Raw genomic sequence first — 17364 nt, 5'->3', positions numbered from 1 at the left:
ATGCTGTTGACCAACTGATTACTAAGTATTTAACTATATTTGCCCCTCGCTATGTTTTAGAATGCCTATTATTCACAGAACCATGGAGTATTGGAAGCGAAGAGGAAGTATTCATCTGTTGGTATACATTTTCCCTTGGCTATGCATTATACAGAGGTTTCCTTTGGAAATGTAAACAAAGGATGCCTGATGAGCCAGGACAAAGAACTATATATAGAGATCAAGTGGCTATCGTAGCAAGGTCAAAGCATGCCCTTCCTTAATTAGATTAAAGGGAGTCTTGGAGCTGCCTCTACCTCCTTCCCATGCTCTCCAGCCCCAACAGAAAACATTTTCCAATCACCCATCTACTGAATTCTGAAACCTCCAGCAGCAATTATAACAAGCTACATCACCATAGAAGTCGGCTAACAAATCTGTAGTGATCTTAATCTCTGTTTCTGTTATAATAGGAAGACTGCAGCTTTGTTTACTTTCTGAGGAGAATAGAAAACAGGGAGAAAGAATCACGATAGGGAGGCAGTATTTATGGCCCTTTTATGAAAAGTCAATTTGTGACAAAAACATTTGCAGACAATAAAGAAGGGGAACAGGTTTGACAGGAAAATACCCTATTCCAGTTTTCCCAGAAGCGCCTTAGCTGGTATCCTCCGCTCCCGCCCAATGTGAAATGCCTGGTATACACTGTGAATATAGTCATTCCCTATAGATGAATCTGGATTACATACAATGAAAAAATTCCAAATCACCCATCAGTGTCTGACTTTCATGACTGACAGTATTCTACTATACATTTCATTTTCTACAGTATTTATAAGCATTTATGAAGTCTCAAGTCCCTTCATTAACTAGATTTCTAATCCTGAGGTTTGTCCTGAAGGCTTTTGGAGAGACAGGCTTTGTGTTTAATGAGGATAATAAGTAACCTGGATTCACCGTATTATTAAGAGGAAGTTGGCCGGGCCCGGTGGCTCACACCTGTAATCCTAGCACTTTGGGAGGCCAAGGCAGGTGGATTGCCTGAGCGCAGGAGTTCAAGACCAGCCTGGGCAACACGGTGAAACCACGTCTCTACTAAAATACAAGAAATTAGGCAACAAAAGCCAAAATCGACAAATGGGATCTCATTAAACTAAAGAGCTTCTGCACAGCAAAAGAAACTATCATCAGAGTGAACAGGCAACCTACACAATGGGAGAAAATTTTTGCAACCTACTCATCTGACAAAGGGCTAATATCCAGAATCTACAATGAACTCAAACAAATTTACAAGAAAAAAACAAACAACCCCATCAAAAAGTGGGCAGAGGACATGAACAGACACTTCTCAAAAGAAGACATTTATGCAGCCAAAAAACACATGAAGAAATGCTCCTCATCACTGGCCATCAGAGAAATGCAAATCAAAACCACAGTGAGATACCATCTCACACCAGTTAGAATGGCCATCATTAAAAAATCAGGAAACAACAGGTGCTGGAGAGGATGTGGAGAAATAGGAACACTTTTACACTGTTGGTGGGACTGTAAACTAGTTCAACCATTGTGGAAGTCAGTGTGGCGATTCCTCAGGGATCTCGAACTAGAAATACCATTTGACCCAGCCATCCCATTACTGGGTATATACCCAAAGGACTATAAATCATGCTGCTATAAAGACACATGCACACGTATGTTTATTGCGGCACTATTCACAATAGCAAAGAGTTGGAACCAACCCAAATGTCCAACAACGATAGACTGGATTAAGAAAATGTGGCACATATACACCATGGAATACTATGCAGCCATAAAAAATGATGAGTTCGTGTCCTTTGTAGGGACATGGATGAAACTGGAAAACATCATTCTCAGTAAACTATCGCAAGGACAAAAAACCAAACACCGCATGTTCTCACTCATAGGTGGGAATTGAACAATGAGAACTCATGGACACAGGAAGGGGAACATCACACTCCGGGGACTGTTGTGGGGTGGGGGGAGGGGGGAGGGACAGCATTAGGAGATACACCTAATGCTAAATGACGAGTTAATGGGTGCAGGAAATCAACATGGCACATGGATACATATGTAACAAAACTGCACATTGTGCACATGTACCCTAAAACCCTAAAGTATAATAAAAAAAAAAGAAAAAAAAAAAAAAAAAAAAAAAAGAAATTAGCCAGGCATGGTGGCGTGTGCCTGTAATCCCAGCTACTTGGAAGGCTGAGACGGGAGAATCACTTGAACCTGGGAGCGGAGGTTGCAGTGAGCCAAGATTGTGCCACTGCACTCTAGCCTGGGCAACAGAGCAAGACTCCATCTCAAAAAAAAAAAAAAAAAAAAGAGGAAGTTAAGGGCACATCCCTAACCTTTCAGAATGGATGATGTCATAGAAGACAGAAATGGCCTTCCATAAGCCATCCTGTAGGGTCCCTGTCATCAAAGACAGAATCCTAAACCCAATAGACTATGAAGTTAAATCCAAAAATACATTCTCACTCTCAACAATATCTCACTATTCTTTCCCAGTTCTCAGTTAATGTTTATATTCAATTGTCTGTATTTCTTGCACATGTGTATCCACATCAGGGTGGATTTTTGTAGCATGTAAGCCCTCAGAGGGTAGATACCGTGCCTATGCTGTTTTCTTTATACCTGGTACAATGCCAGGCATAAAAAAGGATTAGTAAAAGTAGACCTTTTGTGTATCCACAGCCGACAGAGGCCTACATGATCGGATTTAGCAAGCATCCATAAAAGAACCCTTCTTGAATATCTACTGTATGGGCTACTCTTTCCCCTTAATCTATTTGCATGTGGCAGCGCTAGCGTCACCTCATTAAGACTCAGGCAAGAATACTAACTTCAGGACGGAACTGTTAAAACACTGCTTGTTACCTAAAAAGCCAAAGTGGGTCCTTCCCTATTAACACAATGATGGATTGTTTTATGAGACTTGTCACTTAAAAAAAGAGTAGGGCCCTGAACATAAAGGTTTGATTGGCAGGATGGGCTGGGAAAGGTTGGAACAGGCTATGTTTGGGTGAGGCTGGCCAGGGTCATAAGCTCTTCAGAGTGGGAAGATGAGTCCTTAGAGAGGTCCTAAAGTGAATGAGCTATAAAAATAAACTGCTTACTTTGCTATTTTCACTACAACTTGTTCTGTACTTAATAGTCTTTTTGATGAGAACAAGGAAGGTGATTATAATTTCTAACCACATTTTATTCACTATTAGCTGTTACTCTATATTCAATCATGCAAATTCTAAATCAAGGGATCTCTTATCTTGTCTCCTGCTTACAATACTCCCTTGTCCCTTTGCCAGTGTGGATGTCTTATACTGTAATCTAACAGCATAATGAGAAACTTTGACAGAGCGGAACATTAGAGGGATTCTGATTAGCTGAAAGCCATTTTGAAATACTTTATATTTTGTTTCTCCCCTCTTGGAAAGAATAAGCCAGGACAGAAAAAGAATAGAATAAAGAAAGTAACCATTCACAGCATCACGACCTGTGATACCTAGAAAGAAGTTGAAGGTCATGTTGTCAGTTCAACTCCTCATTTTATAGGTAGGAACACTGAAACTGAGAAGCTAAATGACTTAGATTCATACCACCAGTTCATGGAAGAGCCAAGTCTAGAACACAGTTTTCCAAATCACACTCTAGTGTTCTTTCGTTTCATTCCTTATGCTTCTTCCCTAATCCCCCACTTCATTTTACAGTCTCATATCTGAGTTTAACCAGTACTCTATGGACCCTACATATAGCACCACTCTCTTCCACAAATGGAGTGCCCAGCAGGGATTAAATTTCTATGGTATGCCCATCATACAAGTACACTCTACTTGAAGAAATTCAATACTTTAAGAAATCCAAATGATTGGGAGTCAGAAGATTACTCATATAATAAGAGGATTCTTTGCCTTACAAGAAGATTCTCCACAATCTCTTAAATAGGAATCTATAGATTGGATTAAGAGATGAGATCTTAATAAAATTGAAATAAAATAAACTTGAACTGTTACATTTGTCTGTCATACAAGTAAGATTAGAACCAGTCTATCAGGTTCTAAATAGAATTAGAAACATTTTTATCCAACCACTGCCCATGAGGAATCCTATAATATTTTACCCAACCCTGTTTACACTTGAAGCCCTACCATCAGCTCTTCAACAAAATCAACACAAAACCAAATGGTATGTTTCATGCTCTTGAGAAAGAGAAATAACATCTTGATTTTATTATGTCCATTTAAGAAGAGGTCAGCTCTTCTTCTAAGTCCTGCTCTAAGTTTGATGTAGATGACAATTGATTAAAACCTCACACTTTACAGCACTTTACAATTTACAACTTTAAGATAGACATGATTTGTTGATGACAAGAATAAGTGGAAAGGTAATGAGTGATGACCAGGTGGGGTGCATGGTATAGATAGGACCATGGGCAGGGGATGAAGAGGGAGAGAGGCTAGAAAGAGGAGAAACAGTCCTGATAATATTGTTACAGAAACAATATTGTGCTGAATTAACCTCACCTTACCCCAAGGACCCAGGATTCCCAACTTCCCTATGACACCCCAGTAATCTCTTTAAGGAGTGATAATGTCCAGTTTGATGATGGATGAAGCACACTTCATGTCTGATTTTCATACTGCCTGCTGTTTGGAAAGGAGAATAGGTTGCCCCTTGAACTATTATCCCCCCACCGTCCATCACCACCGTCTGTCTATTCTTTTTAAACCATAGGTTTCTGACACTTTTTTTGGAACAAGCATCCTAAAGGAATGAGACTTTCTAGAACTGCCATTCAGTCCTTCATTCCAAATAACTGGGCTACACTCTGACAAAACTGAAGTCCTCCCAAAGGGTCACCCATTTCAGGTCCTCTGAAAAATCACAAATGTTTCTGTTACATACCTCAACCTGCTGGCAGATCTGTATTAGTTTGGCCATTTGATTTTCTAGTTCGCTGTTGCGCTTAACCAGGTTGGTGAGGTTCATCTCCAGAGTTTGCTGTCATCGCAGAGAGTATGAATCCAGAGGGAAACAGAGAAGAGGGGAAAAAAGAACCATGAGCTTGAGAACCAATGTCATGTAAAAATCGGTTAGTCAGTAGACAAATGTTTCAAAGATTCATTTAGCATCTGCCATGAGCCAAGCACTAATCTAGGTACAAATTAATAATGCTGCACATTTGCTCATTATTGGGGAAAATATGACATTCATGACTTCGTGGATGTAGGAATTTATTGACATTAAAGAAACCTTATGTTTTAGATAATATCTTTAACTTTTCAAAGTATTTCATAGGCAATATCTCATTTCGCCCTCATAGTAATCCCACAGCATATGAAGAACAGATATTACTATCTCTTTTCCAGATGAGTAGACTAAGCAAACTATTACACATGTTCCTCAACTTATGATGCATTTACGTCCCAGAGAGGGCATTTTCAACTTAAGAAATTTTCAACTTATGATGGACTTATCCAGATGTAACCCCAACATAAGTCAAGAAGCATACTGAACGCATATCACTTTCACACCACTGTCAAATTGAAAAATCGTAAGTTGAACTATGGTAAGTCAGGGACCGTCTGTAATTATTGAATGATTGCCAGACACTATGCCGGGCAATTTCATATATACTATTTAAAAACCATAACAATCCCACAAAGTAGAAGATGCTAGTATTTCACAAATGGGAGTACCAAGCTTCAAAGTGGAGTTAAAGTATTTTGCACAGTCATCTTACTAGCATGTGCAAAACTAGGACTGGAACCCATGTATCCAGCCCTCAGTCACAGTTTTGCTGCAGTATTCCATGATTTTTTTTGTTTTTGATTATAATATTTTATATTTATCAGTAGGGTCCTTCAGGAAAAAAAGAGTATTTTGAGTGTGGAATTCATCAAAATCTAGCATTGTATCTCACAACTTTCCTTCTTTGGCACCAAGGCTTCACCCACAAGAGAGGCAGGGCTTCAAAATGCAAAGCCTGACTGTATCAAGAGAGGACATCAGCCAGGCACGGTGGTTCACGCTTGTAATCCCAGCACTTTGGGAGGCTGAGGTGGGCAGATCGCTTGAGCCCAGGAGTTCCAGGCCAGCTTGGGCAGCATAACAAAACCACATCTCAACAAAAAATGCAAAATTTAGTTGGGCGTGGTGGTGTGCATCTATAGTTCCAGTGACTCAGGAGGCTGAAGTGGGAGGATCACTTGACCCCAGGAGGCAGAGGTTGCAGTGAGCCAGGATCACACCACTGCACTCTAGCCTGGGTGACAGAGCGAGACCCTATCTCAATAAATAAATATTTTAAAAAGAGAAGATATCCATTGCTTATCATCGTTTACTGGTACATAGATTCTTTCAGGTACGTATTAGGAGTACTTTGCAGATCTGTTGAATATAATGTTGTTACAACAGTAGCCGGAATTCTAGCATGTTTTCAGTTGAGCAAGCTACTGTTTCCCATTCCTTTTTTTTTTTCTTTTTGTTTTTGAGACGGAGTCTCGCTCTGTCGTCCAGGCTGGAGTGCAGTGGCGCGATCTCGGCTCACTGCAAGCTCCGCCTCCTGGGTTCACGCCATTTTCCTGCCTCAGCCTCCCGAGTAGCTGGGACTACAGGCGCCCGCCAACACGCCCGGCTAATTTTTTGTATTTTTAGTAGAGACGGGGTTTCACCGTGTTAGCCAGGATGGTCTCGATCTCCTGACCTCGTGATCCGCCTGCCTCGGCCTCCCAAAGTGCTGGGATTACAGGCTTGAGCCACCGCGCCCGGCTGTTTCCCATTCCTTATGTGAAAAACAGAGTATCATTTCACTCTAGATTAATCATGGGCTTTTTTATTTCTCCCCACTCCCAAGTCTTTCAGCCCTGGTAGCTGCTTTTCCTCTAAGACTCACCCCAATATCTACTTCTCTCTCACCCACTATCCCAGTACCCCATGAAGTCTGTTCCAAATGTAATATCCTAACTTACTGGCCCTTATTCTGCTAGCATTCCTTCCCTCAGTCATTTTAAGTGCTACACTGCTATCTCCATTGTTCCTATGTTTTGTAGTTCAAAGTTCATGCTTTTGAAAAAGTGGATGGGGGGATGTGGGGGAGAGAGGGAACATGAAGGAAAAGAACGGATTTGTGTACTTGGCCCCTTTCCTGTCTGCTAAGTACCTGTAGCTCCTTAATATCTTTGGCACTGTTCCCATGAATAGATGGATATATTCACATAGATACCTGTGTTTGCAGGCTGGGTAGTGTGATTTCACATTTTCTCAAACTGGATTATGAGGACCAGCTGAACCCTTGCTTCCCTTCCTGCCAGGTCTCTCTTGGCTTCCTTGGCTTTATTCCCATGGAAGTGATTTTTCACCATTTATTCTATTTTTCTTGTATTGGGGCACAATGTCTCCCCTGACCTCCTTTAATCCCACTACCATCTCAATCTGTGGTCTTCTTGGCAAAGAAAAGGGGAAGGAAGAAGAATACAGGAAGCAATCATTGATTTGGACATGATCTCTAAGCTAAATTGATGTCAGAGGAATAAAAGAAGTGGCAGTTCAGAAATTTAATAGAAAAATGTATTGAACACCTACTCTGTTCAAGGTACAGTGACTTCACAGATAAAGAGGAAGTAAAATTAAGATGGGCCTTGAAGGATAAACAGAATTTTAATAGACAGAGATGCATGGGGGCAGAATGTTCCAGGCACAAGGAATGTAATGAGCAAAAGTGCAAAGAAATAAGGCCATGAACAGTGGGTGGCTCATACCTGTAATCCCAGCACTTTGGGAGACCGAGGTGGGTGGATCACCTGAGGTCAGGAGTTCAAGACCAGCCTGGCCAACATGGTGAAACCTCGTCTCTACTAAAAATACAAAATTAGCCAGGCATGGCAGTAGACACATGTAATCTCAGCTACTCGGGAGGCTGAGGCAGGAGAATCACTTGAACCCCAGAGGCAGAGGTTGCAGTGAGCCGAGATTGCACTATTGCACTCCAGCCTGGGCAAAAAGAGAGAAACTCTGTCTCAAAAAAATAATAAATAAATAAATAAAAAGTATAAAGAAATAAAATATATGGCATATTCAGGGAATAGTAGTTTCATTTGGCTAGAACAGAGGGTAGAAAGAGAGTAGTGGGGGACGCAGCTGGAAATGGAGACCAAAGTCCTGTTATAAAGGTCTTCAGTGCCTAGATAAGGAGTTTGTAGTTTGTTTGTTTGTTTTTGTTGTTGTTGTTGTTGTTTGCACTGAGGACTTACCAAAAGCTGTTGAGCAAGGTAATGGCATAATCAGGGCTGCATTTAGGAGATTAACCTGGCAGCAATATGTGGGGCAGACTGAAATAGGAAAGCCCAGGGCAGGGGGGGGTGGGGGAAGGACATTCGTTAGAAGAAGGCTGCAATATTCAAGGCCGTAGGGTAATGCAAGTCTGGGCCAAACTGAGGATAATTGAAAGAAATGTGTTTCAAGAAAGGATTTGTCACTGTCAAATATGCGGAGAATGCAAGAAATATGAGGACTGATAAAAGGCAGCTGGATTTGGTAATTAGAGGTCACAGATGACCTTTTGAAAAGGTGTTTCAGTAGGGTTTTAGAAGAATTTGTGAAATCCTGAGGTTAGAGTATGGTGTAGTGACAAAGTAGAGGCTGCAAGTCTAGACTCCTCTTCAAAAGTTTGGCCATAAGGTGAATATAATAACTCTGTAGTGTGATGAAAGGGTCTAGCTTGAGTTAGGCAGTGGGAATTGGTAGTGAATCCAGTTGATGATTTTCTCTAGCAGTGGCCCAAATTCCTATCAATGGAAATTCCATGTATCACAAATGAATATATTGATATATTAGGCAAATATAATGTAGATTGATGAACGCCAAGCAAATACAATATTAGAAATTTGTGTTTCCAACTGTAATGCATTTCCATTCAAACATGGGATTCCGTGAGGATAATGTTTTTAACAAGTACCTCAACCTGTTGCAACACTGGTCACAAAACTGATATCTCATAAATAATTCACAGTACAGAGCAGGACATAGCAAAATCTCTGCTATGTGTTCCTCTTTTGTGGTCCAGAACCGAGACTCGCGGCTTCTATAAAGCCACTGAAAACAAAAATTAGGGCTGAACACATAATTTGAGGTCTGGTTAGACTATGCGCCTTGAGTTACCATCACAAAATTATGGCAAATGGTTAGTTTGCTTTGCCCCCCTAGCAATTTGCAGAATGCCAGCACATGTTAACAACACAGAGCTAGAACTGACAAGATGACTCTAATTTCAACCTTACTTCATTAATATGAAAATGCTTTGAAAAATAAATCTTTGGCTAATGAAAACACCATCTGTTGATGGCTTTTTGCCACTGTTTTCTTACAATATGAGACATAATTTGAGGAAAACACCGAACATTTACTTACTCATTTCCTATTCATTTACAAGGAATTAAAGCCTCCTCTCAAATTGGAATTTATCCTCAATAATGAACATATGCAAAGGGAAACAGAGAATTGAAACGACTATGCAGTCTAAGGAAGTCACTCTTTCCTTATCATGCCTAGCACTGACGAATCATTTAGAACAAAAAATTCTGGGCCACTCTGGGTTTGAACAATTTGATTGATTTGGCCAAGTAATTATCTTGTCTGTACTCTGGCGGAGCAAACAAAGAGGGTGTGTATGTGTGTGTGTGTGTGCGTGCGCGTGTGTGTGTGTGTCTAAAATCTCTTTATAGAAAAGTAAACATGTCTCTTGGTTGTTGTTCAGTTTTGAAATATTGGTGTGTTTTGCTCTGCTCCTGTGCAATGTAGTTAATGACTGGGCCAGGTTCCTTATGTTCAAGCCCAGTTAGTGCAACTTTCTCAGGACAGTTGAACCGTGACAGCAAGAGAGCCAAAGTGGCAGGGGAGATTGGAATGGAGATATCTGCTGGTAGGAAACAGGACACGAGGTTGGCAGCCAGGGGGCAGGATGAAACTCCCATTTCCTGCTGCAAGGGTTACCTCTGGGTCTTTGTGTGCTTCCCTTTTATGGGTGTTACAGAAGCCATTTTAGTTTATGAAACTGTGAGACCTTCTTCACCTCCAGATGGCTACATCATGCTAGCTCACACGAAATTGTACATGTGTCTAAACAGCACAATGTAAGGGAAAGAGTTGGCTGATTTGCATAACAGATTTTAAAAGGCCTCAGTTAGCTAAATTGGCAGTCTACACTGATTCCATTTTTACCCGAGTTTTACTTCATTTGTGTTGTATCGATTAGGCCTCTGTGCTCTCTTATTCCCTTCCCAAAGAGGAAAATGTTTTGCCATCTGAGAAAGCTGGGCACAGGCTATTCTTCCAGACAGCATCCCATTAACAGAAATGGCTTCTTCAACCCTCTCAAATAATTGCTGTTTTTTTTTCACTTCTCTAGACACAGATTATTTCAGGTAACTTTCTCATTGGCTCCCTCAAGAAAACTAGCCATACATCAAGACACCACCTCTTTATTAAAGCGAGGTAGATTACCCCATTATGGCACAAACTGGACCATGATCTCCATTTGTCATACTCCATGAAGGCATATGTATTCGCACATATATGAGCACTCCTACACACATCAACCTGACACAATAAGTTCTGAAACCTAAAAGGGGGTGTAATCTGTATTAGTTATATTGAAACATATCATTTCCATTGAAACATGGCACTGTCATAGAGTGTCTGTATTCTCTCTTGCTGTCTAAAAGGTACAAGGGGAATATTATCTAAACCTAGACAAGATCCTGACTGCTTTTATGTGGGAATTGAACCTTGGGGTGAGCACAGAAGGGGAGAAGTGAAATAGGGAAGAAAGGCCAATTCACCCCAAAGCTGAGTCTTCCTGATTGACAGAAGGCAACTACATCTTTAAAAATAATCTGAGCCAGTGGCCCCATTACTATTCTTTGACATGCTCTTTTTTGACATCCTGTCTATGCACCAACATTTTCAGCTCTTCCAAGAGCCAGAAGCCAGAATCTTCACACGCTTTTAGGGTCACAGTCTGCTTTCTTTTTTTAACTGCTTGTCTTAAAATACTTACTTTGCTTTTGCTTCAGTCTGTCACTTTATGTATCAATTACATATGGCCTCTCAACAACAGAACATGCCATCTGGTTCACAAACTGAAGCCCACACCCTTATGCCAGAATTTATTATTTCCCCAAACATTTATTTGCTGTTGTATAGACACAGGCTACGTCTCAGAATAAGATGAAGGTGATATACTGGATGTATACCACATAGGTCTACTCTACTTGAGGTTTGTTACAAAATAACGTGACCCTCAAGCCAGGTGAAAGACTTGCCATTTTTTCAAAAGGCTCTGCGATCATCCAGCTGAGACCCATACCTCCCCCACTCTCCTTATCAGAAATGCTACCCAAACCTTCCCATATTCTTTTCTTTCCCCCATCTTCAGGTGCATAGCATGATTACATCTCTAGCTCAAATGGATACATTATTATTTGGACATTCTAAAAGTAAACCTGTACTAAAAACTTAAATCTAGTGTTTATTTTGATAGCCCTCAGACTAGTGAACCAAAGCCAACTCTACTTTCTTGGAGGACTCAGGGTTGTATTCCACTTGCGCTATTCCTCTTCACTTCCTGCCTCTCATACACATCCCCTTCTTTCTCTTTCAACTTCTATTCCTTCATGCCTAATTTCTAGACCACGAGTGTTCTGCAAGGCTCGATCCTTGGCCTTTGCTCAGCTCACTACTGCATGGCTCTACCACCACGCTGAGAACTCTCAAGTCTATTTCTCCAGACCCAATCTTTCAGCCACTGGGAAAGTCTGAATTTTAACCCCTTCTAGGACACTTGCTCTTTCAGTTCTGAGAGACCCCCATGCTCTCTGTCCTCCAGATGTTTCAACAAACTCTTTTCTTCTGGCTAGAGCACTCCCCTTCCCTGCCTCAACTCCTGTCCCCTAACAGGGCATTCAAAAACCCACCCAAATTCTATCTTGCTATCCCTCCTATGCTCCGTAACAGCCCCTGTTCTTCCACTGTCATTGCACTTATCACACCATCTCGTAACTGTGTCCTTAATTATCTGCCTCCCTACACTAACCTGAGAGCTCCATCAGGGTTGAGGCTGTGCTTTCTTAATCACTGTAACCCTAATACCTATCCTGGTGCCTGCCACCTAATAGATGTTCAAGAAATGTTTGTTGAACGAATGATTGTTAAATGACCCACAATCACATCAGACTCAAATCTAAAGTCAAAGCATCCCCAAAAAACTGCCACCTCTTCCTAATTTCATTTTTGTCCTCCTCAATACCACCATCCTTCAAGACATCTCCACCTCAGAAGTCCTTTTTAATTCATTCTCTTCACGGTGTATAATCATCATAGTCATTCACCAAATTTTGTCAATTCTTCCGCATGGACTCTCTCCAGTTTGGCCCTTCTTCTCCAATAAATTCACTCATGATTCTCTGTTTTTGAGCTCAATGATATCCTTTCCATGACCCCTCCACTGTGCTTCACAGCATCCTGTGCAAACCTCTGCCATGGCACTTACCATACTGAATTGGAATTTCCCACTTGTCTATCTCCCCTACTAAGCTCAAAGTCCCTTTAGGACTGGGACTGTGCCTTATTTCTTGTGTCCCAGCTCCTAACACAGTGATCAAAGTGTTTAGTAAACAAAGTGAATGTTCATTAACTGTTTGTTAAATGAATGAATGAATCCTTAGCCTAAATCCCTGATACTACGGTTTAGGTTATTGTCAGTTCTAGCTTCATGTGAGACAAAGAATAAGGCATTACCTCATTATATCAACCTTTCATGAACATGAAGGCCATTATCACATTTTTCCCTTTAAACTTCACTTCTTTGGGTTCAGTAATTCTTGTTTCCTTAATCTTTCCTCACCTATATTGTATTTCTGTAATATGTTTCTTTGCCCAACAATAACAGACGGGATTTCTATCCACCCAAGAACAATCTCTGTGTCATCATTTTGTAAATTGTTTTCAAACAAATGATTGTTAGCTCCTTTCAAATATTGCTGAAGAGAAAACTTGAGCCAAAAGAAATAACAGAAAAACAGAAAGATAAGGGTAGAGATAATAGGAGTATCTACTTGCTAAACTTGCTCTCAAACCAAAGAAACAATGGAAAACATCTTCCAAAACAGGGTCCTGATAATAATAAGTGAGTTCAGAGACAGAGAAATCAATATAAGTCTTGCAGAGAAAAGAATAGGGGTTCAAATGAGTCTTAGTGCACAGTTTGGGTAGAGATTAAATAAAATGTATTTTATCCTCATACACACATGAAACATGTACAGATTTATACATATTGTATGTGATGGGGAGCAAGTCTGGAACAGTTAAGAGACCACAGAGAAGGCAGATCTACAAGCAAGAATGATTTTACAAGCATGAGTTGAAGGCTGGTTTAGCTGAGAAACCTGTCAGATACTGTCCCCAACCCCACACACACATGTTCACCACCATCACCACCAGACCTTAGAGAGCACAAATCTGGTCTCAAATGTTTTGTTCTTATTATATTTAGCTACTGTGATTTAGTACCTCACTGAGAGTGAAAAACAACATTTTTCTTTTCCCTCACCTATGGTAACCCACCCTGGCCTCCACTGAAGATTTTTCTTATCATGCATATGTTTGATCTGGCTCATTTATTAGACTGATCCTTAGCCGCAGGATGGGTTCTGCTGAGGCTCTAACACTCCCTAGGGTGACAACAGTAAGCTTACCTTACACTCATGGCCCCCTCCTACCCAAATTATCAGAAGATTTACACACTCTCACATCTTCACATACAATGATACACATTTTATAGATATACTTTCATACACATACACAGAGTCATTCTCAGCCACATATTTATGCAGGAATATACACACTCATATACAGTGATGCATACATGTGTACTCAAATATACTCTCAACCTAGTCTCCCATAAATATATTTCACTTTCTTTCCCTTATATTTATACATATACTGGTTGAGAAATGCCTATGAGAACATGACTATATGCCCATTAGTACATTAGTTGAGAGGGTATCTGTCTTGGCAGACAGTAGTGGGTGTCAAGTGGGTGAGTAGATACATGACTGGGAGAAGGTGGTGACTGAGTGAGAATGGGTGGGTGGATGACAGAGTGACTGAGTAGGAAGAAGGACAAGTAATCAACTGTGATAAGATTCTAGAATAGTATATTTTCCAACCTTTTAACTCTCATTGTGGCGTTCCTTTGAACATCCTCCAAGTCTCATATCTCCCTTCTCTTTGTCTGGCAATCATTAGCTTTCTCTGTCCCAGTCTCACTTCGAGAGAGAGAGAGAGAAAGAGAGAGAGAGAGAGAGAGAGAGTGTGTGTGTGTGTGTGTGTGTTACTTTCCCATGATAAAAGGCTTACTCCAGTGCTGGGTAATATTTTATAACAAGATCCCTGATATGTAAATGTAACTGCATTTAAGAATTATTTGTAGCAATGAATTTGTGGAAATGTAATAAGAAAAAGAAAATGTGCTTGTTTATTCCTTTCAGGAAATTCCTCTATTCCCCCTGGTTTTCATCAGCTATATTTTTGGCAGGCTGTGGGCATGGAAATGTGAAGACATCACTCTCAAAGAGAATTATAATAATCACATCTGATTTATACAGATGTCACCATAGGGTTAGGCAGTTGGAAAATCCAGTGATCAAAATGAATAGGCACTTAAAATTAAGGACATGCCATACTTTTGCTAGCACTCTGGTTTTGAACATTGTCAGTAGTTCACAGGAGATCTTTTTTCAGACTTTCAGGGTATATATAATGGCAAGACAGATTTATACCTTCTAAGATGAGATCCAAAGCAAGCTATAGGCACCGGTATATTTCCTGCAAATCCATTACAAAAACTGAATTCATTTGGATTTCTTGAGCAAATACTATGTGTACTAGAAACTAAGGAGAATACTAAAGAAATAAAAGACATTTCTGACCTGAAGGAGATTATGACGTAGTTGTGATGTTTTGGAGTGGTCTTATGGGGTTTGAATTATGCATTAAAGAATACGTAGGATTTGTAAGCAGGCCAAGAGAAGAACACTAGTGACAGTTAAGAATCAGAAAAGAGAATGGTATATTTTGCAGACAGGAGGCTCGCCAGGGTAGATGAAGGTAGCATGTTTTAGAGGAGTAGAGGGGAAAATACATGGGCAGCACAAGAAAAAAGTTGTATGGGACTTACAATATTGAGTTGAAGTCTATTAGCAATAGACAGTCACCGAAATTTGACCTCTTCTATGAAGCCAAAATTTATTAAAACGATAACAATCTTTTATAAGGATGGAAACTCATGTGATAATGAAAATTCTAAAATCTGAAGCCGTTTTATAGAAATGCCCCATAGATCATGAACTAAGATATATATTAGGACTAGTGAGTGAAAAGTGAGAGGTGATGGAGAAAATAATCACTCTGATAGAACTTACTGCTCTAATAACTGTCATGAATAAAAATATTCTTTAAAATTGAATAATTAATTGAACTACTGGTAGCCTGCTGAAAGCCATGTGTCCTGCATATCAACCCTATTGGTAGACTGGACAACAAAATAAGATCATGAAACTAAACTAAGTACCCCAAGTCCTCTAATCCACTTTGAGTACATGTTAAAAAGACAGGCTAGTTTCTGGTTATTCTGACTTTTCATCTATAACATAATGGTTTGTTTATTCTTTATTGAACAAATAAATATTAGAAGCCACTAATCCTAATCAGGGTGGTTCATATATAAAAAGTAGTTACAAATGTCAACAGTGAAGTTCCAGAACCAAAAAGTAAAAATAAACACTGTATCAGATACTGGCTAGAAAGCCAACCTCCTAGAAACAGGGGAAGAATGATAGTATGGGGAAGAATGATAGTATAGTATATATCTCCTACAGGACTCCTGTGCTTCTCTCAGGGCCAGGGCCAGGGGGATATGCGCAGGCAGACTCTCCCATAGCTCCTGCCAGCCAACTTTCTCCCTTTTTCCTTGGGGAAGAATCAAGCAGACTAAGGGGGTAATCCTAAATGATTTTCCAATTTAAAATTAACCCAAAGAAGTGAGTATATGTGACACTAAAAGTCAGACTTCCTCTCTGCTTAACATGGAGAATTAATATTCTTTTATACTTGGCACCAAACTAAAGTGACCCCTCCACCCCCGCAACACACACACACAAGCAGTACCTCTCTCACCCTCCCCAAAGTCCAAGATGTTTCAGACAACATAATGAACCACACGGTTGGGAATGATTCATATTTTTCCACTCTCCATCCAAAAATGAGCAAAAATAGTTTCCACTTAATTTATAATCAGAATTTTCTGCACATTTCCTAAAATATTAAAGGGGAACTATTCAAAATCTGGCTTTCTTTCTCCAAAAATTACTGATTAGTCACAGACTAAAATATATTTTGGTAAAATATGTCCATGTTCCATCCATCCCTGGAGATGAGGGCTATAGCTTCATGATGCCAAATATCTAATCAATCATCATGTCTTTGGATGTTTTCAAATAGCTAGTTTTCTGTAATACAAGCTTACACTAGCCAGTCTTTTTGTTATCTCGACAGTGCATATGGACACAAATTTTTCTGTTTGGATTATTTCTCAAGGCCAATGACTTATTATAGTTCCAACACCTGCAAATATTTGGCAGAGATTGTTCTGTCCTCTTCACATCCCCCACTCTTCCTATAACCCCGCTCCTATCTTTTGCCATTATACAGCTGTAAGTTTATACAATCTGTCCCTTCCTTGATGTCATTAATCATTTATCTATGACCATGAAATGTACAGTTGCGGGAGCATAAAGTTAAGTTTCAAATCACATTTCATGGGGAAAACTTAGATCCAAAACAAAGTGGCAGCCGGCTACAGTACAAAGGATAGTTAACTCAATCTAGAGGCTGAATTCCAGTTCTAGCTTTCCCATTACTAATCATTTCTTTGATTTTGACCAAGTCACTTAATCTATCAAGGTTTGTTTATACAACTTTAAAGTACAGCGCTTCGACTAGACCAAGTCAAAGGCCTAACATCTTATGAGTCTAAGGACTGAAGTCAACAAGATTATTCCCCTCTGCAGCCTTGATATGAATGAGAGTATCAATTTGAGTGAAATAAAAAAATTGAATTTTGTACACATTTATACATATCAGGTATAAATAATAACCAGAAGAGGCACAAACCATAGTCATTGTGACTACTCTCAATATTATTTCCAACAAATTACAGGACAAATATATCCTATTCTGAGTACTGCTACTCTCATCAACATTATACTTTTTACAGAAGTGACAATGAATCATCCACAGCATGGC

The 17364-nt window shown here is 39.9% G+C and overlaps 1 protein-coding gene across 5 annotated transcripts in view; it reads right to left on the bottom strand.

Moving 5' to 3' along the window:
• Positions 1-17364, bottom strand: part of MID2 (midline 2) — a 112339-nt gene that overhangs the window by 77794 nt on the left and 17181 nt on the right. For all 5 annotated transcript variants that reach the window (XM_055268276.2, XM_055268272.2, XM_055268271.2 and 2 more), the window contains exon 3: positions 4909-5004. In XM_055268276.2, coding sequence (XP_055124251.1) covers positions 4909-5004 — 96 coding nt within the window. The remainder of the gene's footprint in view (positions 1-4908; positions 5005-17364) is intronic.

The sequence above is a fragment of the Symphalangus syndactylus genome, chromosome X (genome assembly GCF_028878055.3).
Source record: "Symphalangus syndactylus isolate Jambi chromosome X, NHGRI_mSymSyn1-v2.1_pri, whole genome shotgun sequence".
In the NCBI taxonomy this organism is placed as follows: domain Eukaryota; kingdom Metazoa; phylum Chordata; class Mammalia; order Primates; family Hylobatidae; genus Symphalangus; species Symphalangus syndactylus.
Note: the sequence above shows the minus strand (reverse complement) of the source record. Positions and strands in the feature narration are given on the sequence as shown.